Source organism: Orycteropus afer, unplaced genomic scaffold, assembly GCF_000298275.1.
Source record: "Orycteropus afer afer isolate SDZICR_OR568_19922 unplaced genomic scaffold, OryAfe1.0 scaffold00068, whole genome shotgun sequence".
NCBI lineage: Eukaryota > Metazoa > Chordata > Mammalia > Tubulidentata > Orycteropodidae > Orycteropus > Orycteropus afer.
In genome coordinates, this window is record NW_006921655.1 from 6673713 (window position 1) to 6699880 (window position 26168).

The 26168-nt window shown below is 37.4% G+C and overlaps 1 protein-coding gene across 1 annotated transcript in view; it reads right to left on the minus strand.

Moving 5' to 3' along the window:
- Window positions 1–26168, minus strand: part of CDIN1 (CDAN1 interacting nuclease 1) — a 334141-nt gene that overhangs the window by 135471 nt on the left and 172502 nt on the right. Inside the window, exons 6-8 of the mRNA XM_007940473.2 lie at window positions 22979–23058; window positions 22552–22601; window positions 10627–10694 (exon numbers count right to left, since the gene is read on the minus strand). Coding sequence (XP_007938664.1) covers window positions 10627–10694; window positions 22552–22601; window positions 22979–23058 — 198 coding nt within the window. The remainder of the gene's footprint in view (window positions 1–10626; window positions 10695–22551; window positions 22602–22978; window positions 23059–26168) is intronic.

Sequence of the window (26168 nt, forward strand, 5' to 3'; positions counted from 1 at the left end):
CAAAATTACCAACACAATACCTACAGTTGGAATTACATGACTTACTTAATGTGAGGAATAATAATAATAACCCCTCAAAACTTGAACATACAGTAGATGTATGTTCCACCTTTCTAGCTTTCTATGGAAAACTTCAATGTCTGGCCAACAGACATACACCCATTCACACACCCCCTCCCCAGTATGAAGTTGATCTAAATGTAATCGCACCCAAAGCATAGCTTCTAAAAGTCTGTGCCACCACCAGAGATATCAGTTGTTTTAAATTTTTTATAGAGTGGAAAGACCATGTATTTGATATCTTCTCTTTTCTTTAATGTATTCTCTGAACTCTCATTGCCTTTCTTCCCTCTGTTTCAACCTTCACAGTGTTTCTTTCATCTTAGAATTTCTAAGAAAAGAGGGGAAAAAAAAAAAAAAACGCGACCCCTCCTTGGGTTTCTGAGGCAGTATCACTACGGAAGTAGATTGCCCAATCTTCCTTCCGAGGAGTGGCTGGTGGGTTTGAACCGCCAGCCTTCTAGTTATCAGTCAAGTGCCTTAGGTACTACAGCACCAGAGCACCTAAAAAAGAAGGAGGGAGCGTAATTCGGCAAAGTTTGGAGGAAATGAGAAACAAGTATAAGGAGCCGCACACGTGAATAGATGGATGGTCCTGCTCACCTGGTCTTGGCCCCAGGAAAAGTTTCTATTACTGATGACTAGGAAATTTTTATGGTCAGTCTCAACTATTGGCCTGATTTCTTGGCCTTTGTGTTATGTTCCTCTCTTGTCTCCCACACTTTGAAAGATTTCTCACCATTAAGTCATTATTCAAAGCATTAGATACAGATTTAAAATTTGGTTTATATATTAGGGTTCCAATTCTGGGATCATGAGGTCTACAAACCTCAGTCATCAGCCCACACTACTTTCTTTCTGCTTCCTACTTTGTTCTAAGGATAGAATATGTTTCATTCTTATTTTTAAATTTTTCACCCTAACCACTGTCCCGCTCTTCCCATTAACATTATCCTTTGTAGTCCTCAACAAAGAAAACTGAATAAAATACAAGTGCATTTAAAAAAATGACTCTTGTCTTAGAAGAGGCCTGCCTAGACTGAGTGAAAACATTTCTTCCCTGCATCAACTCCGCATGCATCAACAAGGTACAGAAGGATCAAACTTAGCCCACAGTTCAACTTTTATTTGATAACGCTTGGTCTAATCTTTCATTCTTCATTTTTCTTGAGGTTTATCTTGATTGAAAATGAATATTCCTAATATTCTTAGGAAGATTTACTACTTTTTTCTTTGATGTGTACTATTTTAACTAACTTCGGGTTTATCCATTTTTTCAAGTTTTGGTGGAATTCTCCACAAAAGTCTCTCTGGGCTTGGTTCTTTTCTGTTGGGAAGCTCAATGGTTACTTTTTATTTCTTCTATGACTACTCATTGGTTTAACTTTCTATCTCATCTACAGTCAGTTTTGCTAATCTATATGTTCCTTGAAAAATCACAGATTTTATCCAGGTTCTTATATTTCTTTGCACATATGTGAGCCAAATGGTTACTAATGATTCTTTGAAGTGCCCAGATAGAAAATTAGATATTTCAATAACCCTCTCTCTATTTTTAGAAGCTCTGGTGGCATAGTGCCTATGGCACTTGACTGCTAACCAGAAGGCTGGTGGTTCAAATCCACCAGCCACTCCTTGGAAGGAAGGCTGGGCAATCTACTTCCATAGTGATACTGCCTCCAAAACCCAAGGAGGGGTTGCCATGAGTTGGGTCCAACTCTACGGCAGCGAGTTTAGTTTTTGGTTTTGTCTTTCTTTTTTTAAGAATAAATTATCAGTATTAAGACAAAAGTAAGAATAATATCAGCATTGAGACAAAAGTAAGAATAATATTAGTTAAAAAGGAAAAAACAACAATGGCAACATTATAGAATAGCACTTTTTTAGTATAACTTCATGAAATGGTTGGGGATCAGTAAGGAATCAATCTCCAAATCTTGTATAATTGTCTCAATCAGTAAATATAGCAGATATAAGGTTCTTTTGGTTTAAGTTTCCATTAAAAAACAATAACAACAAAAAATTTTATAACATAAGATAGTTCAAGATCCACTATCAAAACTAATGTAGTAAGTATATTGTAGCTTAAAAGTAGACTTGTTAGCCTTCACAGTCACGAAATGTAGGGCTTTTAGATAATGCTTAGCATATAAAGCACAGTATTTTTGAGCTAGTGTAGGTTTTAGAGATTACTAACTCAACGTTCCCATTTGCACAATAAAAGTAGCTAAAGAAGTTCAGTGACTAATAAGGCATTTTGGTTAGTTAAAAATACAGGATAAGAGCCATGTCAACCATGTTCCAGTTTGTGCCGGCACATTGTACACCACATTTAACTATGATAAATATTTAAATTTGATCATATATGATATTTGTAAGAGTAACTCTGATGGCACAGTGGTTAATTACTTAGCTCCTAAACAAAATGTTAGTGGTTCAAACCTCCAGCCGCTCCACGGGAAAAAGATGTGGCAGTCTGTTTCTGCAAAGATGAAAGCTTTGAGAAACCTTATATTTTGTCTTATAAGGATGTAGTGAGTCAGAATCAACTTAACGGCAATCGGTTTGTTTAGGTTTGGTTTTAATATTTATGAAGAGGTAGGAAAAATCTTGTTTTTTCTCCTGGAAGATTGCAAAACATAGGAGAGGTAGATGACCATCTGTGTGATACAGTAGAGACACCTGCCTAAAGAGGATGAACTAGGTAATGTCCTGATGTCCTAGTATTTCCATTGTCATCTCTCCAATTTAAACAAAATAATAATAATAATAATAAAACTGTATCTATAGATAAAACTGATATTTATTCTTTAAGTAACCCAGGTCTTTGTTTTTAAGTTGTCAGGCCTGCTTTAGTGGGCTTTTTGAAAGAGGAATTGCACATGCGTAAAGAGCACTGTGAAAGTTAATTTCTCTGGCCTTTTAATTACCCTCTCCTCCAAATACCCAAAATATCCAAAGCAATTAAGTGCTAATTACACAATTTCTTCTTTTAAAATAAAGGGCCGATTTTGAGTCAGAGAACAAAACACATCTGAAACCAGTTAACATACACTTAAGAATTACAGGAGAGGAGGAGGGCTACCAAGAGATCACTTGAAATTTTATTTTGTTAAAAGATTTTAAGAAATACAGTTGCTTCCAGGAAAATTATGCAAAATTTCAGTTCACAACATTTGATAATGAAAAGAAACATTCTGACATGACTTTTCATCTACAGATTTGTAAAAAGGTTTCTAAAAGGCTAAATCAAAATACATATGATTTTATATATATTTAAAACTACCATATTTTACCAAATTAGGGGACAAAGAAAGGACATAAATCAATACAAATTAAAACTACAGTATATCTCCTCTACTCTACTATTTTGTTTTTCTGTGTTCTATTTTTCAAAACACTTTTCATTAAATATTTGGAGCTGTGATCTTTGTAGTCCGTATTTTTATGTTCCCTTATGAGTGAGTTTCACAGCCTTTCCTACACAATTCAAGAAATTAGCAAGTTTCATTAATAGATGTTATTACAATATGCAAACCATGGGAGAAGGTACTCAGAACAGATTTGCATTTAATGGGGAGACCAATAGTATAGATAAATGAAATCTTTAAAGAACCCAAAATTTCATTGTAACTATTAGGTTTTTCCCCCAAAGACTTTTCCCCCCAAAGACTCTTATCAAAGTCACCAGTAAATAATACAACCAACTGCTCTGACCTTGTCCTTTGCTTATGTCTTTAGAAGATAATACTAATGAAAATTGACGTGTCCTAAAGATAAAAACCCAAGGAGGGGTCACTATGAGTCGGATCCAAGTTGATGGCACATAACAACAACAACAACAAATATAGGAAACAAATGGGAGGTCAAGAATCTGGGGGCACATGAAGAGAGGCTAGGTAGCCCCTGATGTATGGGGGCTGTGGAAAGACAGAAGACATATGTATCAACAACAAAAGTAAAACTATTCTATATTTTACACCACTCACACTTTGTTTTGTTTGCTTTTTGTTGTTGTTGTTGTTTGCCGTCAAGTCGGCCCCGACTCATAGCGACCCCTCCTTGGGTTTCCGAGGCAGTATCACTACGGAAGTAGGATTGCCCAACCTTCCTTCCGAGGAGTGGCTGGTGGGTTTGAACCGCCAGCCTTCTGGTGAGCAGTCAAGTGCCTTAGGCACTATGCTACCAGAGCTCCTTTTGTTTGCTTTACTGCCATAAAAAGAGATTTACAAATTAGTGCGGCAGAATAAAAAGTACCAGGGCAGATTGAAGGAAGGATACTAGATATAATGCAAGGTCCTGGGGCCAATGTCCTCTGGACAAAACAGGGGACTGGACAGTCACTACAGCCCTTTCCAAATCCAAAGTTCTGAGGAATGGCTGAATGTTAGCCTTTGTTTATGCCAGATCCTTTTAGCTACAGTCACTGATGTCAGACCCATTGGAGGCTAGCTCCATGTGTCCCTGAACATGCTAATATACCTGCTCAATGGGTAGAGGTATATTAGCAGTTTCTAAAACATAAAAACGGATCTCCTACACACACACACACACACACACACGACCAGGGAACCAATCCAACAATAACAGTAACCGATATAACTCCCAATGCCTTTTGCTCTTGAAGAGTAAAACCCTAACCTATAGCTAATCTTCTGCAGAGAAAGTAAAACATTGTTTGCTGTCCTGTACTCCATCCTGTCTGGCGTTGTCTATCTCCTACCTCTCTCTCACTACATGACTCTTTGTTGGGTGGTCAATCATCCCCAATATGACCTCCAATCATCTGGCCTCAGAGGTGGACACCTGACCCAAACCAGCTGATCAGAATATTTTCTAAGATTTGTTACGGGGCAAAAGAGTACCAACAATTTTCCTCTGTGATGGAGAACTCTAAGGACTAAATTAACTCTCAATGGCCAGTCATCATCTTGGCTGCCTGAGAATGAAGCCAGTACAGAGAAAAGCTGAATAGAAGGAAGGAAAGGGTGAGACACTGATGACATTGTTTTGTCTTTTGGACTTTAGACATTATCAGAAAGAAAGTTCTCTTTGCCGGACTTCCCAGGTTCATATCTGAGCCAAGAAATTCACCTTTTTAAATATGTGCGTAATATAGTTTGAACTGGATCGTTGCCACTTACTATCAAAATAGTTCCAATTTGGCCAGCAAAGATGATGATCAGTCAATATGAACTATCTAACCCAACGAATGGGAAGGGGAAGGCTTTAGTCCCTGAGCAGGATGACTATCATCGCAAGTGGACAGGGTAACTTTTCTTCAAAGTTCCAAAAAGCATGTCACCTTCCAGCCACACACATATTCTATGGTTCTTTTCTCTCCATCTTAGAGAGATGCACACACAGCACAGCATTCAATAATGGTTACTGACCATAGGAGAGTCCCTCACTATGACAATTTCTTCAGTAAGGGGAGAACAGAACTCCCATTCTCTGTTATATCATGCTCCCATTACTCTGAAAACTGCATTTTATTTTTAACTTTAAGACAGATCTGATTTTAAATAGTTGGTGCCTTATGAAGTACTCAACCATCTCAGTTTCCTTCAGCCTAAATAATCATGTTTTATTTCTAGTCTCTTCTCTGCTGCTAACATCTGCATGTAAACATAATCTCAGCCCTCTAAACCTCATCTGCTCCTGCTGCTGGTCCTTCACCTGCAGTCATAATCTCCTGTTTGTCACATCCTAAGCACTTCTCCAGCAGAGCACTGTTGCTTCAGGTGGGGAATAAAGCAGCAGGAGGAGATGAACTCTGAGAAACAAAGATCCTAATTTCTTACAGCAAGGGACATCTTGCGCAAAGCCTATTTGGCTTTAATGATTATACCCTCCTGGAGCCCCACAGAGTAGTACAGGAGTGCCAGAGGAGCACCCATGTAAAATGTGCTGGTTTGTCATAAGGCAAGACCAAACTTGGGGTGTGTGTGTAGGGGAGGACAAAGCAAATGTCTCTCAGGTGTCACTCAAAATAATTGCTAGCTTCTACAAATGGCTACATCCACTGGAAAGAATATAGTATCTCCAGAGCCATCCCTATTAAGCCAAACTGAACAAGAATTTGCATGAGATAGTGGCTGTGGAAGTCACTAATGAAAGTCTCTCTGACCTGGAGATAAGCCAACCTGTGGGAAGTGAATGCCTTATTCTTGGTCTTATGTATGAGCTCTTTCATATTTTTCCCTAACAGTACAAACAGTCTTGTCTTCTCACCATCATTCTTTTCTTTTCCTCCCCTGTCTTTATGACCAACGTCTCAAAAAAATAGCAAACAAACAAGTGAACAAACAAAAGTGAGAGAATGGGAGCATTGGTAGCATAGTACCTAAGGCATTTGACTGCTAACCAGAAGGCTGGCAGTTCAAACCCACCAGCCACTCTTCGGAAGGAAGATTGGGCAATCTACTTCTGTAGAGATACCCCCTCAGAAACCCAAGGAGAGGTCACGATGAGTCAGAATCGACTTGACAGCAGTGTTTTTTTTTTTTTTGTTTATAGCAAATCATGGTTTCATTAATCACTTGAGAGGTAAAAATGAAAACATCTGCAATGGCAGATAAAATTTATTTTCTATTTCATTGCTATTAGAAATAGAAGAAAGCCTTAGCAGATAAGTGATAAGAATGATCACAATGCTTATTGGTCAATTTAAAGCTTAAGAAGAGTACTTTGCACATCCAAGACTGGGTTTAGGCAGTGGGTTCTTCACATTTCCTGAGGCTTTAAATGCTGATCAATAAATGTTAATTCAAAATTAATTATCCTTAGAAGAAATGGCATGTACTTAATAACTTCAAGTTTTCTAGACATTTCCATGTTTGATTCTTTTTTTTTTTTCTTTTTTTAAATCCCCACATGTACCTGTCTATAGCAAGTACTTAAAATATACCTGTCTGCTGAACAAACAAAAGAAAGAGTGGTTAGATGGCCAACTCAGTGAGTTCAACTCACAATCCTAGAAACCCATGGTGACAGAAAGGACCCAGTGAGAGAGAGTAGATGAATAAGTAAAAGTAAACTTCTATCAGAATTTAGGAAAAGTTGCTCATGAGGCAACAGCATTTTCTTCATCTGTAAAGGGCAGCTACTGATTTTTACTATAATCTGTACTTTTCTTTCTAAGTTTTAATGAAAGCATGATAACAATCTTGAATGCATTTATTTTCATTATCAACACAAGCAAGTGAGCACCTACTAAGTTAGACATTAAAAATAGACTTTCATTCTCACTGGAAAGAATATAGCAATAAAATGTTCACGGCTGTGAGCATCTGTGAGGTAGGGGCTGCTTATAATCATCTCCATAACATAACTAACTAGCATAGTTCCTGTTATGTAGAGAACACACTCAACAAATGTTAGTTAAAAGAATGAATGAATTATAAATGAATGAATTACGATTCTCCCAAATATGCCTTTGTTTGTTGGTAGCTTGTCTGCCTTCTAGACCATAAATCCAAAAAAACAAGGACTTCATCTGGCTTGTGCTTAGTGCCCCAAATGGTACCTGACTCTGTAACTTATTTGTGGGAAAAATGAATAAATACATGGATGAGAAATATTTTTCAGTTGAAGAAACTAGTCATTTGTTCAACTTGTGACTTGTCTCATTACAACATGCCCATCTGCAGAAGTACAAAATAAGTAAGTTTATAAGATAGGATAAACATATGAGCATATAAGGGCTCTTTTTTCCTTCAGTATAGTGCCTGGATAGAGGTCCTGGTGGAGGAACAAGAGTTTGTCTGCTAACCAGAAGGTTGGCAGTTTGAACCCATCAGCCACTCTACGGGAGAAAAGATCTGGTGATTCGCTCCCATAACTATTACCGACCACAAAACCCTGTGTGGCAGTTCTACTCTGTCTACTATAGAGGGTCCTATGAGTCGGAATTGACTTCAATGGCACACCCAACAACATAGTGCCTGATTAAATCTTGTGCCATAGCACCTGCTTAGTACATGGTTTTGAATCAAGGAAATACAAGAAAATATTAAGGGTAGGAAAAACGTGAATTATTTTGATTTTTTTTTTTTTTAAATTTCTACTGTCAAGAGAGGTCAGATAAAATATATATTTTATAAAAATACAGATGGAGCACAATGGGTTGAACATTTGGAATGGGATAAAAAATTTCAGGGAAAGCCATAATTCCTAATGTAAGAATGATTAATACATAAACAGTAGGAATACTTGACTTTTCAAGTACTCCAGATTAGAAACCAACCGAGTGAAGTATTTTACATCTGCTTATAAAAGAATCAAAGTAAAACACACATGCTTGCAATGGCTTGCAACAAAATTCAAAGTGTACACATGTAAACATGAAAGAATAAGTAGTCTATTTATATACCAATATTTTGTGATAGTTTGCTTTAAAGTGATGTTCTATTTAAATTTGCCTGGCACAGAATTTTAAATCTAATTAATCATTGTGAAGGGGCATTTACAAGGTAAAGGAACAACAACCCCATAACAATATTTCATACAACGTTTTGGATTTTCATGTTTTAACCTTAAGTGAACATGTGTTAATTCAGTACCACATTGTTGTTGTTGTTGTTATGTGCCATCGAGTCAGCCCTGACTCATAGCGACCCTTCCTTGGGTTTCCGAGGCAGTCTCACTACAGAAGTAGGATTGCCCAACCTTACTTCCGAGGAGTGGCTGGTGGGTTTGAACCACCAGCCTTCTGGTTAGCAGTCAAGTGCCTTAGGCACTATACTACCAGAGCTCCTCAGTACCACATTAAAAGACTTAAATTACACAGAATAAATAAATACTTTTTTCATATATTATAGGGGAAACTTTTCAATATATGACCAAGGATGTGTGGAGTCAGCTAAATTTCCTATATATATATATATTTTTTTTTTTTAAGAAAGCAGTTAAAATATCATCTTTGGATATGTTTTAATAAAATAATTACCTCTGATCCCATAATACAGAGGAATAGAAGGGGCCCATCATTTTAAGTCCCCCTTTGTTACTTGCATGCATGTGGTAATAACTTTCTGCCCATGTTTCTGCATTGCCTTTTCCAGCCATGGTAAGTTAGGCCTCATACACTCAGTCTCTATTATCAAATAAGCAAAGTATAAAAACCAAACCAATTGTTAAGGAGTCTATTCCAACTCATAGTGACCCCACATGTGTCAGAGTAGAATGATGTCTATAGAGTTGTCAATGGCTGGTATTTTAGGGAAGAACACTGACAGCACTTTCTTCCAAGGTGCCCCTGGATAGACTTGAACCACCAACATTTTGGTTAGCAAGTGAGTGTGTTAACTGTTTGCACTACCTAATCCCTCTACTTTTTCTCTCATTTGGTGTTCCCTAGTTCTCAGGAAGGAAGCAGAGAGAAGCCAGGCTAAGCCAAGAGATGAGATAAAGGGCCTGAATATCCATAGGAAGGTGGTGCCAAGGGAGTGACACTAGACAGCTCTGGAAATTTGAGAGCTTAGCTGGTGGCTTACAACAAAAAATAGTTATTTTCAGATACCCATTCCTCACTTATCAACATGGTTAAGTTCCAATGAAAATTGGCATAATGCAAAAATGGAAGATGACCACATCATTACATAACTGCAAATTACATTATCACATAAGTGTCATTATATAACTGCCAAAACTCTGAGAATCATGAGCAACTCAAGTTGACACATAACCTAAACCATCACAGCCAGAGTTACTCTTGCCTTAAACTTCTGTTCATCAATGGCAGACATACTTTGTTAACATGCAAAATAGTTGCATAGTGGATTTTTCACTATTGTTTTAAAGGCAAAATATTGGATAATGAGATACATGATAAGTGAGGAGTAAGTTTATATAAGAGTCATTTTAAACATTTAAATTACCATGGTTAAAATGGAAGGAGGAGTTTCATTTATTGTAGAATGCTTTATGGTTTTCATGATCAGTTCTTAAATGTATGTCCTTTAAGGCTTAATTTCTAATGTGAAAGAAATATTGAAAGAAATAACTATCTGTAGTACGGTTCCACACTGGCACATAAATACATGCATACACATGGGAATTAAAAAAATCACGCTAAGTCTATATCAACAATTAATGTCTGGCATAAAAGTAATAAAAGCTTAGTATTTTGTTTTCAAGTAAAAGTATACCCCATTCAATACATGAACCAAACATATCTAGCATAAATTTTTCTAACCTTTCTTTTTAATATATAAAGCATTTTATAGATAATATTTCTTGTGTTTCTTTCTCTCAGAAGGCCTAGATTATGGTTCATATCTCATGACACCAAAAGTAATACTGCAACAGATATTAAAGCATTTTTTCAGCCACTTATTCTATAAAATATTAATTGCAAGACTGTGCATGTGCTGTACATACAGGGGCTTAGGTAACTGAGTTCCTGCTCAGTTCTAAATCAATAAAAGATAGCATGCACAGCATCAATCATTGTTCACTCTTCCTTTAGTACATAATAACTTCAAGTGGAAGATTTAAAAATACATATATGTTTAAGCACTCATGGAGATATTTGACACTAGAGAAGAGGTGAATAATACTTACCTAGGAAGGACAGGTTTTTCTCTAGAAGCAAGTCTCTTAGCAGGACTTCGTGCTCATGACCAATGGCACTGGGATGTTTTAGTTAAGGTAGGTAATGCAGAATTATACCATAAGGGTAATGCTAACAACACCAAATCTATACTATGAGATGAAATGGACAAACGAGACAATTATAGCAAACATTTCTACTTCTAGCCTACATACCTGAAGAATGAGATTTTTATACACATCTCTCATTTAAATGACTCAATGGAATTTTTCTTTAAGGTTCTCATGGAATTTGGTAAATAAATATTTGTAAATGAATGGGCACTTTAACTTCTTTTGAAAAGAGAAGTCGTTTTAAATATGTTATGCTGTGCTAAAAATCTGTAAAGGGCAGCTACTGACTTTTGCACATCCAAGAACTGAGGAGTTCAACATTGACTTTGACTCTTGGAGAACCCATGTTTATCAGAGTAGAACTGTGCTCCATAGGGTTTTCAATGGCCGATTTTTTGGTTGTAGATTGCAAGGTCTTTCTTCTGAGGTTCCTCTGAAGAAGGCTTCAACCTTGTGGTTAGCAGTCATGTGCATTAACCATTTATACCACCCAGGGACACCCAATTCAACTTAGTACATATTTATTAAGCACTTACAATATGCAGCAAAGAATCCCAAAGAACCCCAGTGTTTGTCCTAAAAATAATTTTAATCTTAGAGTTCTGTAAATCTTTTCTAATCTTAAAGCTGTGAATGCACACTTATTCAAAGCCAGTCTCTAGCAGCTCTTCTACTTCACTTCTAGTCAACTGTTTGTGATCTGTAATGTAGTGAAACTGAGATTGTTGAGAATTATATGTAAGCTGGAAGAAAGATATCTTAGTCAAGGACTGTGGGCTGGGGTGTGGATTGGAGGCTGTATACACACACACACACACACACACACACATACATATGTATATATCTTCATATATATGCATATATACACACACATACATAAATTTATTAAATGTTGACTATGTGGTAAGCATTGTGTTAAGTGCTTTATATAGAATATTTCATCCTCACAATTATTGTCACATTTATTTTATGGATGAGAAGACTGAAGCTTAGATGGGCTTAAAGAAACTACCCAAGCTCCAGACAGTTAATATGTGGCTGAGCAGAGGGAAAAAAATGGAGATTTCTGCAAAGGTTATGTTAAGACTTCCATACACCTTGTCTAACAGTATTAAAATTAATTATATAACAATAATAATCGATAGAAGTTATTATTGATTAAGCAAAACAAAAATAAGCAAAAAATGAAGGAATTGAAGATTTTTACCAACTTCTGCAGTCTGAAATTGACCAAACATTCAATCAAGATATATTGATAATTATTGGTGATTGGAATGCAAAAGTTGGAAATTAAGAATCATCAGTATTTGGAAAATATGGCCTTAGTGATGGAAATGACGCCAGAGATCACATGACAGAATTTTGAGAGACCAGTGACTTATTAATTGCAAACACCTTTTTTCAACAACATAAATGGAGGCTATACATGTGGAAGTCATCAGATGGAATACATGGAAATCAGTTCGACTACATACATCTGTGGAAAGAAGTGATGGAGAAGCTCAATATCTTCAGCCAAAATAAGGCCACGAGCTGACAGTGGAACAGACTGCTCCTATGCAAGTTTAAGTTGAAGCTGAAGAAAATTAAAATAAGTCAATGGGAGCAAAAATAACCTTGATTATCTTCCACCTGAATTGAGAGACTATCTGAGGAACAGATTTGATGAATTTAACACCAATGACCAGATGAGTTGGTTCATCTGGTCTTGTGCAATGATGTCAAGAGTACCATACATGAGGAAAGCAAATGGTCATTAAAAAAAGATAAGAAAGGAAGAAAAGACCAAAATGGATGTCAGAAGAGACTCTAAAACTTGCTCATGAATGTAATGTAGTAAAATGAATGGAAATGCTAAAGTAAAAACTCCTCAAAGGGTGGTTTGAGAGACAAAATAAAGTATTATAATGAAATGGGCAAAGACTTCAAATTAGAAAACCAAAAGGAAAGAACACACTCAACATTTCTCAAGCTGAAAAAACTGAAGGAAAAAAACTCAAGTCTAGGGGTGCAATATTAAAAGATTAAATGGTCAAAATATTGAATGATGCAGGAAGCATCAAAAGAAGATGGAGCGAATACACACAGTTACTGTATCAAAAAGAATTGGTCAATGTCCAACTATTTCAGGAGGTAGCATATGACCAAGAACCAATGGTACTGAAGGAAGAAGTCCAAGCTTCACTGAAGGAATTGGTGAGAAACAAGGCTCCAGGAATGGAATACCCATTGAGATGTTTCAACAAATGGATGTAGTCTTGGAAGCACTTTCATTTATGCCAGATAACTTGAAAGACAACTACCTGGCCCACCAACTGGAAAAGATTGATATTTGTGCTTATCCCAAAGGTGATAGTGATACAACAGAATGTGGGAATTATCAAACCATATCATTAATCTCACATGGAAGTAAAATTTTGCTGAAGATAATTAAAAAATGGGTGAAACAGTATATTAACAGGGAACTTCCAGAAATGAAAGCTGGATTCAGAAGAGGACAAGAATCAAGTGGTATCCCTGCTGATGTTAGATGGATCTTGGCTGAAAGCAAAGAGTATCAGAAAGATGTCTACCTGTGTGTTATTGACTATGCAAAGGCATTCAACTGTGTGGATCATAAAAATTATGGGTAATATTGCAAAGAATGGGAATTCCAGAACACTTAATTATACTCATGAGGACACTGTACCTAGAGCAAGAGGCTGTTAGTCAAATGGAACAAGGAAAGACGACATGATTTAAAATCAGGAAGGGTGTGCATCAGGGTTGTATCCTTCCAGCATACTTATTTAATTTGTATGTAAAACAGTCCAAGAAGCTGGACTATAGGAAGAAGAACATGGCATATCAGGACTGGAGGAAGAACCATCAGTAAACTGTGATATGCAGATGACACAACCTTGCTTGTTGAAAGTGAAGATGACTTGAAACACTTAGGAAGATCAAAGACTACAGTCTTCAGTATGGATTACACCTCAACATAAAGAAAATGAAAATCCTCACAACTGGACTGATAAGCAACATCATGAAAGACAAGGTAAAGATTTTAGTTTTCAGGGATTTCATTTTACTTGGATCCGCAATCAACACCCATGGAAATCCAACATTTTATTGCACTGGGCATGTTGTTGTTGTTTTTGTTAGGTGCCGTGGAGTTGTTTCCAACTCATAGCGACCCCATGCACAGCAGAACAAAACACTGCCTGATCCCTGCCAGTTCCACGATCCCTGCTATACTTGAGCCCATCATTGCAGCCACTGTGTCAATCCATCTTGTTGAAGGCCTCCCCCTCTTTCGTCGACCCTCCACCCCACCAAGCATGACATCCTTCTCCAAGGAATGGTCCCTTCTGACAACATGACCAAAATAGGTGAGATGAAGTCTCACTGGGCATATCTGCTGCAAAAGACCTCTTTAAAGTGGTGAAGAGCAAAGATGTCATTCTTAAGACTAAGGTGTGCCTAACCCAGACTATTATATTTTCAATCATCTCATATGCTTGTGAAAGCTGGGCAATGAATAAGGAAGACCAAAGAAGAGTTGATACCTTTGAGTTGTGGTGCCAGCGAAAAACACTGGAAGTACCATGGACTGCCAGAAGAATGAACAAATCTGTCTTGGAATAAGTGTAGCTGGAATGCTCCTTAGAAACAAGAATGGCCAGTCTTCGTCTCACTTACTTCGGTCATATTGACAGAAGGGACTATTTCCTGGAGAAGGTTATCATGCTTGGCAAAGTAGAGTGTCAGTGAAGAAGGGGAAGACCCTCAACAAGATGGACTGACACAATGGCTGTAATGATAGACTCAAGCATAGCAAGGATCGTGAGGATGGTGCAGGACTGGGCAGTGTTCTGCTCTGTTGTACGTGGGATTACTATGAATCAGAGTTTACTCAGCGGCACCTAAGAACAACAACATTTGATAAGCATTGTGTCACGTGCTTTATGTATATTATTTCATTCTTACAATTGTCATATTTACTTTATGGATGAGAAAACTGAGGCTTAGAGGGATTTAGGAAACCTGCACAAGTTCTAAACAGTTAATGTGTGGCTGAGCAGAGGTAAAAAACAGATTTTGCAAAGCTTATGTTTATGTCTTCCAAATAGCTTCTCTAAATTATTAAAATTACCTAATAATAATTGATAATAGTGATGTCATATATTAATACACCTTTGTGTTTATTAAGGTATCATCTTACTTAATTCTCCCAACAACCACATAAGTAGGCTATTCTTAGTCCTTTTTATACTCATCGTAAGTAAGTTTCAAGGAGGCAGGAATAGGAGTTTTAATTCTGATCTGTTTTCAAAAGGGATGAGATTTCACAAAGTCTGAAAAGAGTGCTATCCTATTCTTGTACTTCTGACAAAAATATGTGGTAATAAAATTATTACCAAATATGACTAATAACCTTAATTCTCTATTTCACTGATAACGTCAACCTGGTCACATTCACTTATTGGCTTACCAAGGAGGCTTTGATTCTGATCATGCACTGCAAATGCTCAATTTAAACAAAATAAAAAGTATATGCTATTTATTAAAAATTCCTAGAAAATTATTTTGCCCTTTATCAACACATGCAGGTCAATATCTTTTAAATCTTGTGATTAAAAGGATGGGCCACTCATGTCCACTGTCCAAAGAAGCACTAAAGCCCTGTCACTGTTACTGCCTTTTTACTCATGTTTTCCTTCCCCACCCCTTAATGCCTATGGCTGTTCATATTTAATTTCTGATTGAGAGAAAATAATAGAGTTACATTTTTAAATCACAAAATATCACACACTTGCAGAGAACATTGCTGACATTTGATGAATAACTCTCAGTGGTCTCTCATTAGTAGGGGCATCCCACATTTTAGAACTAAATTATTTACTTCTATTCCACATAAATGTGCTCTCACTTTTATTGTTGTAAATTATTTACATCTAAAATGTTGAATCATGAAACTGAGGTTACTGATGGTATAGAAATGAAACCCGCAGCATTTTAAGCTTCCTGCATCATTCCTGCTTCTTTCCTTGTTTCTCTGTTTAGGTCTTTGTCTAATGGCTATGTTCTAGAGTCACAATTGGAAAAGTTGAGGTGGCTGGTATCTCACATGTTCTGTGTCAGTGAATATGACCTGCAATGTAAAAGGTGTGGATGGGCATGGCTATGTAGGAAAAAAAAAAAAATGTAGGACATCAACAGGAAAAGAAATTGTAATGATAGTTTATATAGTCTTTGTTAGTGTGCTTTTTGTGGTATCTTATTAGTAAATGAGGCTGGGGCCTGAGGTAGGCAGGCCCGGGGTGCAGGCTACTTTCACTTGGGGGCAGCTCTATTTTTAGGTGGGGTTTGAGGTAGGTGGGCCCAGGGCTGGGGGCTGCTTTTCCCTAGGGTATGGCTCTATATTAAGGCTGGGGCCAGAGGTAGGTGGTCCTAGGGCTTGGAGGCTGCTTTTTGCTTGGGGGCAGCTCTATTTTTAGGCTGGGTCTGAGGTAGGTGGGATCAGGGCTGGGGCTGCTTTTCCCTTGGGTGTGGCTTTACATTAAGGCTGAGGCCTGAGGTAGGTGGGCCTGGGGCTTGGGAGCTGCTTTTCACTTGGGGGTGGCTCTGTATTAAGGTTGGGGCCTGAGGTAGGCAGGCCGGGGCTGGGAGTTTCTTTTCACTTGGGGGGAAGCTCTTTATTAAGGCCAGGCCCTAAAGTAGGCATGCCGGGACTCAGGGTCTGCTTTTCACTTGTGGGTGGCTCTATTTTAAGGCCATTGCCCAAGGTAGGCAGGTGCAGAGGGGTTAGGAACAACAAAGGGAGTTGAACTTGTCTGTCAGTTTGTTGTCCTGTGGTGGATTACGTGTTGCTATGAGGCTGGAGGTTATGCCACTGTGTTGCAAAATGCCACCAGGGTTACCCATGGTGGAGAGGTTTCAGCAGAGCTTCAAGGTTAAGAAAGACTTGGAAGAAGCAAGAGGCCATCCACTTCTCAAACAACTGGCCAGTGAAAACCTTATGAATAGTAGTGAAACACTGTCTGATATATTACTGGAAAATTTTATGAATAGCCCTGAAACACTGTCCAATAGAGTGCTGGAAGATGAACTCATCAGGTCAGAAGGCACTCAAAATGTGACTGGGCAAGAACCATCTCCTCAGAATAGAGATGACCTTAATGATATAGACAGAGTAAAGCTTTTGGGACCTCCATTGGCTGATGTGGCATGACTCAGAATGAGTTGAAACAAATGCAAAGATCCATTAATAACTGGAACACAGAATATACAAAGTATGAATCTAGGAAAATTGGAAGTTGTCAAAAATTAAATGGAACACAGATAGATCAATATCCTAGGCACTGTTGTTGTTGTTGTTGTTATGTGCTGTCGAGTCGGACCCGGCTCATAGTGACCCCCTTCTTGGGTTTCTGAGGCAGTATAACTATGGAAGTAGATTGCCCCATCTTCCTAGCACTAGTGAGCTGAAATGGACTATTTTTGGCTATTTTGAATCAGACAACCATACCATCCACTATGTTGGGAATGAAAAATTAAAGAGGAATGGTGTGGCATTCATCACCACAAAGAGTGTTTCAAGATCTGTCCTGAAGTACAACGCTGTCAGTGATAAGAAAATATCCATATGCCTACAAAGAATATCAGTTAATATTACTATTATTCAAATTTACGCACCAACCGCCAAAGCCAAAGATGAGGAAATTGAAGATTTCTACCAGCTTCTGCAGTCTGAAATTGAATAAACATGAAATCAAGATTTGTTGATTATCACTAGTAATTGGAATGCAAAAGTTGGAAACAAAGAAAAATCACCAGTAGTTGGAAAATATGGCCTTGGAGATAGAAATAACGCTGGAGATCACATGATAGAGCTTTGTAAGACCAACAACTTTATCAATTGCAAATACCTTTTTGCAACAACATAAGTAATGACTATGCATGTGAATTTCACCAGAAGGAGTGCACAGGAATCAGGTTGACTATATCTGTGGCAAGCGGCAATGAAGAAGTTGTGTCTTTGGCCAAAACAAGGCCAGGAGCTGACTGTGGAACAGACCATCAACTACTCATATGTACGTTCACGTAGAAGTTGAATATAATTAAAACAAGTCCACAAGACCCAAAATATGACCTTGATAATATCCCTCCTGAATTTAGAGACCATTTAAAGAATAGATTTGATGCACTGAACACCAAGACTGAAAACCAGATGAATTGTGGGATGACATCAAGAACATCATCCATGAAGAAAGCAAGAGGTCATTAAAAAGAAAAGAAAGGAAGAAAAGACCAAAATGGATGTGAGAAGAGACTCTGAAACTTGCCCTTGAAGAACGAGTAGCTAAAGCAAATGGAATAAATGACAAGATAAAAGAGCTGAACAGAAGATTTCAAAGAGCAGCTTGAGCAGACAAAGCCAACTACTATAAAGAAATGAGCAAAGATCTGGAGTTAGAAAACCAAAAGGGAAGAACATGGTTGGCATTTCTCAGGCTGAAAGAACTAAGGAAAAGATTTAAGCCTCTAGTTGCAATATTGAAAGATTCTATGGGCAAAATATTGAATGATCCAGGCAACATTGAAAGAAGATGGAAGGAATACACAGAGTCACTGTACTAAAAAGAACTGGTCAATGTTCACCCATTTCAGGAGGTGATATATGATCAAGAACCAATGGCACTGAAGGAAGAAGTTGAAGCTGCACTGAAGGAATTGGCAAAGAACAAGGCTCCAGCAATTGATGGAAAATCCATTGAGATATTTCAACAAACGGATGTCCCGCTGGAGGCACTCATGTGGTTATACGAAGAGATTTGGAAGACAGGTACCTGGTCAGCTAACTGGAAGAGATACATATTTGTACCCATTCCAAAGAAAGGTGATCCCACAGAATGTGGAAATTATTAAACAATATCATTAATATCACATGAAAGTAAAATATTCCTGAAGATAATTAAAAAATGGTTACAGCAGTATAATGACAGAGAGCTTCCAGAAATGGAAGCTGGATTCAGAAGAGGACATGGAATGAGGGATAACACTGTTGATGTCAGATGGACGTTAGCTGAAAGCAAAGAATACCAGAAAGATGTTTACTTATGTTTTATTGACTATGCAAAAGCATTCAATTGTGTAAATCATAACAAATTATGGGTAACATTGAGAAGAACGGGAACTCCAGAACACTTCATTGTACTCAAGAGGAACCTGTACATAGATCAGGAGGATGTCATTCGAACAGAACAAGGGGATATTGCATGGTTCAAAATCAAGAAGGGAGTGTGTCAAGGTTGTATCCTTTCACCACACTTATTCAATTTGTATGCTGAACAAGTAATCTGAGAAGCTGGATTATATGAAGAAGAACATGGCATCAGGATTGGAGGAAGACTCATTAACAACCTGCTACATGGATGACACAACTTTGCTTCACGAAAGTGAGGATGATTTGAAGCACTTACTAATAAAGATTAAAGACTACAGTCTGCAATATGGATTACACCTCAATATAAAGAAAACAAAAATCCTCAAAACTGGTCCAATAAACAGCTTCATGGTGGACAGAGAAAAGATTGAAGCTGTCAAGGATTTCATATTCTTGTTTCTACAATTAACACCAATGGAAGCAGCAGTCAAGATAGCAGATGATGCATTGCACTGGGGAAATCTGCTGCAAAGAACCTCTTTCAAGTGCTGAAGAGCAAAGATGTCTCCTTGAAGACTAATGTGTGCCTAACCCAAGCCATGGCATTTTCAATTGCCTTATATGCATGTGAGAATTGGACAATAAATAAGGAAGAACAAAGAAGAGAGCTGATGCTTTGAGTTGTGCTGTTGGAGAAGAATATTATGAGTACCATGGTCTGCTAAAAGGACTGTCCTGGAAGAAGTACAGCTGGAATGCTCCTTGAAAACAAGAATGGCCAGACTTCATCTCACCTACTTTGGTCATGTTGTCAGAAGGAACCATTCCCTGGAGAAGGATATTATGCTTGGTAAAGTGAAGGGTCAATGAAGAAGGGGAAGGCCCTCAGCAAGATGGAAAGACACAATGACTGCAATGATGGACTCAGATATAGCAAGGATTGTGAGGGTGGCACAATACCAGGCAGTATTTCCTTCTGCTGTGCATAGGGTTGCTATGAGTTTGACACTCGATGGCAGCTAACAACAACAACACCAACATTAGTAAATGACCAATTTACACTTTATTCTTCTTACACAAAGGTCTACATGTAACATTTTCGTAATGGAGTAGAAAGGTTTTACACCTATTTTATTTGCTAAATGTGAACTTTCTTTCTTACAAAACCCACTGCCACTGAGTCAACTCTGCTCATAGTGAGCCCCACTGGGTTTCTGAGGTGTAAATCTTTACGGAAGTAGATTGCCCAGTTTTGCTTCCATGGAGTGGCTGGTGGGTTTGAACCACCAACCTTTTGGTTAGCAGTTATATGTCTTAGTGTGCTACCAGAGCTCCTTTTCTTTCTTACCAAATGATGTGATTTATCAAGAGTAAGTAATGCAAACATTACCAAATTATGAGGACAGGAAACATAGATCATTTTCACTCACGTGGGAAACAACCATTTTTATTCAGTGAGAAATAGAATAATTTATAAAATCCCCATGATTATGTCATAGCCTGTTGATCAGTATAGGAAACAACTATGCCAAATTGACTGCCACCGAGTCAACTCTGCCTTATAGTGAGCTCCACTGGGTTTCTGAGAGATTTTTGTTATCTAAAACTGTTACTTCTTTAGTGTAAAGAGAAAGTCAATTTATCTATAACATTTCCAACCTGCTTTATTTTGCATGGAAAAACAATCAACAATTTGAAATTTCAGAAGGAAATAATTCTTCATTATGCTTTACTAATATAAACATACATAAAATGCAATGTCTAGAAAATAAAGCTTATAAAAATAGTAATTTTACTAGCAATTGGTATCATGGAACTGCAAAAATTATAATCTAGGCAGTGAATGCAATTTGTAGACATATATCATTATCTGTATCAGTTGAAATCATGTACTACATTAAAATCTACTGGCAGTAACATAGTCAAAAAAAGGAAAGTGAATGATGGCAAAAATGTATGGAAAATACTCCAAACAGAATTTATAATGTGCTATAAGCAGAAACACATAGACTTTGTCTATAATAATACCTATTATTGATGTATGGCAGTGACCATGGGCAAAACTTGTAAATAACCTTACAAGCTATTTTCTTCGCCAGCAGTACAGCAGTCTAGTTTCCCGTAAGCATCTTAACTATTACTGAAAAATAGCCTCCTGGCATTTACAAAGCAGTTGACTTCATACTTCAGACCATGCATATATAATCAGATAGTTATATTTAAAATCAATATGCAATCCTTCAAAGGACATTATGCTTTTAAAGCCTTAACTTTAAGTTGATTTTTAACTATTTTATGTGCTTTAAAATTAACAAGTAATTCAGCCCCAGATATCGTGAGATGGTGTTACTTGTTACTTAAACGTGCTAAACTTTATCACTATAGCCACATGAGGTTGGCATTCCTGCAATTCCTAATGTTATCACTAATTTTATGCTGAAAGTAGAAGTAGAGTTTCATTTTGGCTTAACAGAAGGCTGAGCTTGCTACAATACATTTTTATTAATTTAATCTAGATTAGCGGAACAGTTTTGGAGAATAAATATATTCTTAGGGATGAAATATTTTGTAAGGGGGGCTCAAATAAAAGACTATATTTCAAATGTTAACTTTATCTGTGAAAGAAAAAACGAAAATCTTTGTTAAAAAATGTAAAAGACTCAAAGCCTTTGTGAAACAAGGTGGGAAATAAATACACACATACAGATGTGCTCACACACTTGAGCGAGTACGTCCAACAAAGAGCCCCACTGAGTCACAACCAGTCCCAGTGCCAACCATGCTCACAAAACATGGAACAAGAGGAAGATGGTTATGCTATGAGAAGTTTGAGAATCATGGGCTTACATTGATAGAATCTTCATAAAAATTTCTTAACTATTTAAATAGCATTTTTAGTCAAGGATGATCAAAATACTTAGTATATTATAACACCATCAAATTTATTGATTAATAATGTCCTACTTTATAAGGCATTAACATTCATTCAAATCCTGTTTTAAGAAGTATGCAATAACTTTTTAAATAATGAAGAATACTTTATAATCCATAATAATTATTAACAATGTCTATAATGAAGAATGACTGCCATCTGTTTGCACATTAAATTTAATCCAGAGGGGGAAAATTAGCAAGGTTTCTCTCAAAATGTTTATTAGGAATCCAAATGACAGCTTAGATTTTAATCAGCATTTAAGCAATAAGAATCTACTGCTTTTAAAATGTGGTAGTTTCTGGCAGTATTTTAATCACATCTTCACCTTTAACTCTAGGCTCAAAATTTATTCTAGTAAACTCATTGAATTGGGCTCATTTTAAATGGAACTTTATTATATTTTAAAAAATGCTCATTGGAATGGTAAAATACAATCCAAGACAGTGTGTTACCTGCCTAATGACTCTGTACCTTTAAACTCATTGAAAACCAAGTGCTTTCAAATAAGCATGTGAATGTGCAACTGCTGAACTGACATCTTCCCTTGGCCCATCCAATTTTTCTTAAGCTGTAGGAAAGAATGGTCTGCAGTGACCCTCCAGTTGATTGAATGTAAAATAGAAGAGTATGAAATGTGTTTTGTGAAGCAGAACTTTATGTCAGGTTAAAGCTAGACACATCTCCTCCACTGAGTCCAAGCTCGTCAATTGTGCACCTAAAATTTTATGGGAAAGGATACTGTTTGATGCAGTCCACCAGTGGTCCATAACAGCAGTCGTTCACAATGCACTGCAGACAAATAAGAGAAGGGGTCTGGGGCGGGGTGACTATAAAAACCTATTACAGTTAACCAGCATCCTAAAAGCAGTAATTACTTTTCTTCCAAAAAAAAAAAAAAAAAGAAAAGAAAAGAAGAAAAAAAAGTGCTATCAAAAGGCTGCCCAGATTTAATCACAGAAAACAAAAATTGCATGCTTTTTATTCACTATAAAAGCAAGCTATTAAAAAGTGAAATGCTCTTCTCGCAAATATTGCATTGCCATTTATGGTGCACCCTGACCTCAGTGATAGTTTATGATGACAGTAATTAAATGAGGTTTAAAATCCTTTACTCTGCTAGGCAGATAACAGCATTGCCACTGAAAATAGACAGCTGTGATTAATACCTGATAGACCTGATTTGCTAGAACTCCATCTGGAATCTGAGAAGGGTCCCGTAGCAGACTATTTATAACAGACTTGGAGGCTGTGGAAGAAAAGAGATGAACTATTAGCAGACAGTCAACATACTTTCAATGCAACATGAGAAGTGACATATACCTACACATACATAGATCATGAAAATGAAAACATTACTGATACTGATCATTTTTTTCCTTATTTTTTTTCTATGAGAAGCTTTTAATTAGATCATTTTGCCAAGTTTATAAGCCACATTGCCAGATTTGATGATGACCTAATTTTTCCAAGGTAAATTAACAAGTACAGACCTAAAGCATATGTCTCTTTGCAGATAAATTAGCTTTGGAGAGGCCCACTTGGAAAAACACAACAAAAACAATCAGAAAAGAAAATATTTACCTTTTGCTGATAGGTATTTAATAACCAAGCATATGTACATAGAGAGCTCAGTGAAGGCAGGTCAGATTCAAAGACTTCAGGGATGTCAATAAAAATAGCTTTCAGCCAAGAACACATCTCTGAATTCTAGACCTTTCCAAAATAATTCCCATCATAGCCATAAAATATTATGTCCATTTTACAGGTAAGGAAAGTTAACTTCTGATGATGGAGGGAAACTTAAATAAGAAAATAAATATGTATGCATTTTTCTCCCAAAACATGCCTCATAACCTTTACTTGCAAATTAAGTTTACCTTAGCCCAGGAAAAGGCTCTAGAAGAGGGGCACCTAAGAAGGTTTCCAATGAGGGACACTGTATCAGATAACATCCTCTGAAAAACAAAGGCAGGAGATCTTGGTGTCAGTGTGTCCTGTGGTCAGGTGGCTGCCAAGGTGGCCAGACCTCCTCTCAATGCATGAGAGGAAGGCAAGTCTCTAGAATGGTCCAGGGAAAGCACAATCTGAAGCTAAGTGGACTACTGTCTAGGAATCAATTCTTTCAAGTCATCCAAATATTTAGCAAAATGAATGTGGGTAATGCCTAAAGAACACAACCTGAAATGCATATTGAGTAATTATTTAACACAATGAACACAGGCCACACATCTATATTATTCAGGTTCTGAGGTGGCTTTTGGCCTTTTCTTTTTAGATTATTATGTTCTTTATCCAGTTCAGTATCAAACACTGATAGATTTAATAAATTTAGTAAATACTGCAGAAAGAACTACGGAAATTACACCCATTATCAGGAGGGACCAGTCCCTAGTACTTTACTTGGTAAAGTAGAGGGTCAGCACAAAAGAGAAAGTTCCTAATGAGAGGAATTGACACAGCAGTGGCAACAATGGGCTGAAACAGTAATGACTGTGAGGGTGGTGCAGGACCACACATTGTTTTGTTCTGTTGTACATGTGGTCCAACTATGAGCTGGAACTGACCTGATGGCATTTAATAATAACAACAACATTTAAGCATAGTACTGAGTGAAAAAAGAAGAAATGAAGTACAATTATTTCAATTATTGACTATTATTAGTCATATAGCTATATGCATATATATATTATTTAAAAAAAACCAAAAAAACCCAAACCCACTTCCATCGAGTTGATTTCCACTCATAATGACCCCCATTTGGTTTCCAAGGTGGTAAATCTTTACGGATGTAGATTGCCCCGTCTTCTTTCTGCAGAATGGCTGGTGGGTTTGAACCACTAACTTTCTGGTTAGCAGCCTTAGGCACTGCACCACAAGAGCTCCTTATATGTATATATATGTATATATGTATATATATATATATATATATATAGGAGCTCTGGTAGCATAGTGGCTAAGGCACTTGACTGCTAACCAGAAGGCTGGTGGTTCAAATCCACCAGCTACTCCTCGGAAGGAAGATGGGGCAATCTACTTCCATAGTGATACTGCCTTAGAAACCCAAGGAGGGGTCATTATGAGTGGGTTCGACTGGACAGTACATAACAACAACAACAACAAATATATATATATACACACACACATACATATATATATACACACACACACACACATATATGTATGTATACACATGCACACACGCACACACACACATATATATTGCCATTGATTCAGTTCCAACTCATGGTGACCCCCATTGGATTTCTGAGGGGTAAATCCTTACAAAAGTAGACTGCCCAGTCTTGCTTCCATATATGCATTTAAAAAAAAAAAAAAAAATCACTGCCAGTGAGTTGATTCAACTCCCAAGGATCCCTCCCCTTGGCTTTCCAAGTTGGCATCTCTACGGAAGTAGATTGCCCATTCTTCCTTCCAAGGAGTGGCTGGTGGGTTTGAACTGCCAGCCTTCTGGTTAGCAGTGCCTTAGGCACTATACCACCAGACTTCCCATATATGCATATAGCAATGTTTTTATATATATTTTTATATACTTAATAGCCATTTGAAGACATGTTTATGCAACAAACTGTTGTTGTTGTTGTTGTTAAGTGCCATCAAGTTGTTTCCAACTCATAGCGACCCCATGCACAGCAGAACGAAACACTGCCCGATCCCGCGCCAGCCCCACAATCCCTGCTATACTTGAGCCCATCATCGCAGCCACCGTATCAATCCATCTCGTTGAAGGCCTTCCCCTCCTTCGTCGACCCTCCACCCTACCAAGCATGACATCCTTCTCCAGGGAATGGTACCTTCTACAGAGGCTAATATGGAATCCTGAAAAGAGCATCACACAAGGAATGCTATCCAGCCCTATCTCTATAACTAACCACAACTGGGCAAGTTATGTACCCTCTCAAATTCACCATCTTCATCTGTAGAAAATGTTCATATGATCTGATCTGAATCTCTTACAGGGTTTTTGTGTCACTATAGAAAATAACTACAACAGCATTTTGTTCAAGTTTAAATGGTAGTGAGAAGCTATGCAGACTTAGGCATTTTCTTCATATAAGCATAAATTGAGCCCAATTATTTCTGAAAGAAATTAGTAGGAGGAATAAGTGGTACAAATATTGGGAATATGAAGTGCAAATCGTCTTATAGTAAAAGAAAAGATTCTTATAGCAGCAGTATTAAATAGATGGTAATGTCCCTGAAGAAAAACATGGCATCAGGATTGGAGGAAGAATCATTAACAACCTGAGATACGCAAACAATACAACTTTGTTTGCTGAAAGTGAGGATGACTTGAGGCACTTACTGATGAAGGTTGAAGAATACAGTCTGCAGTAT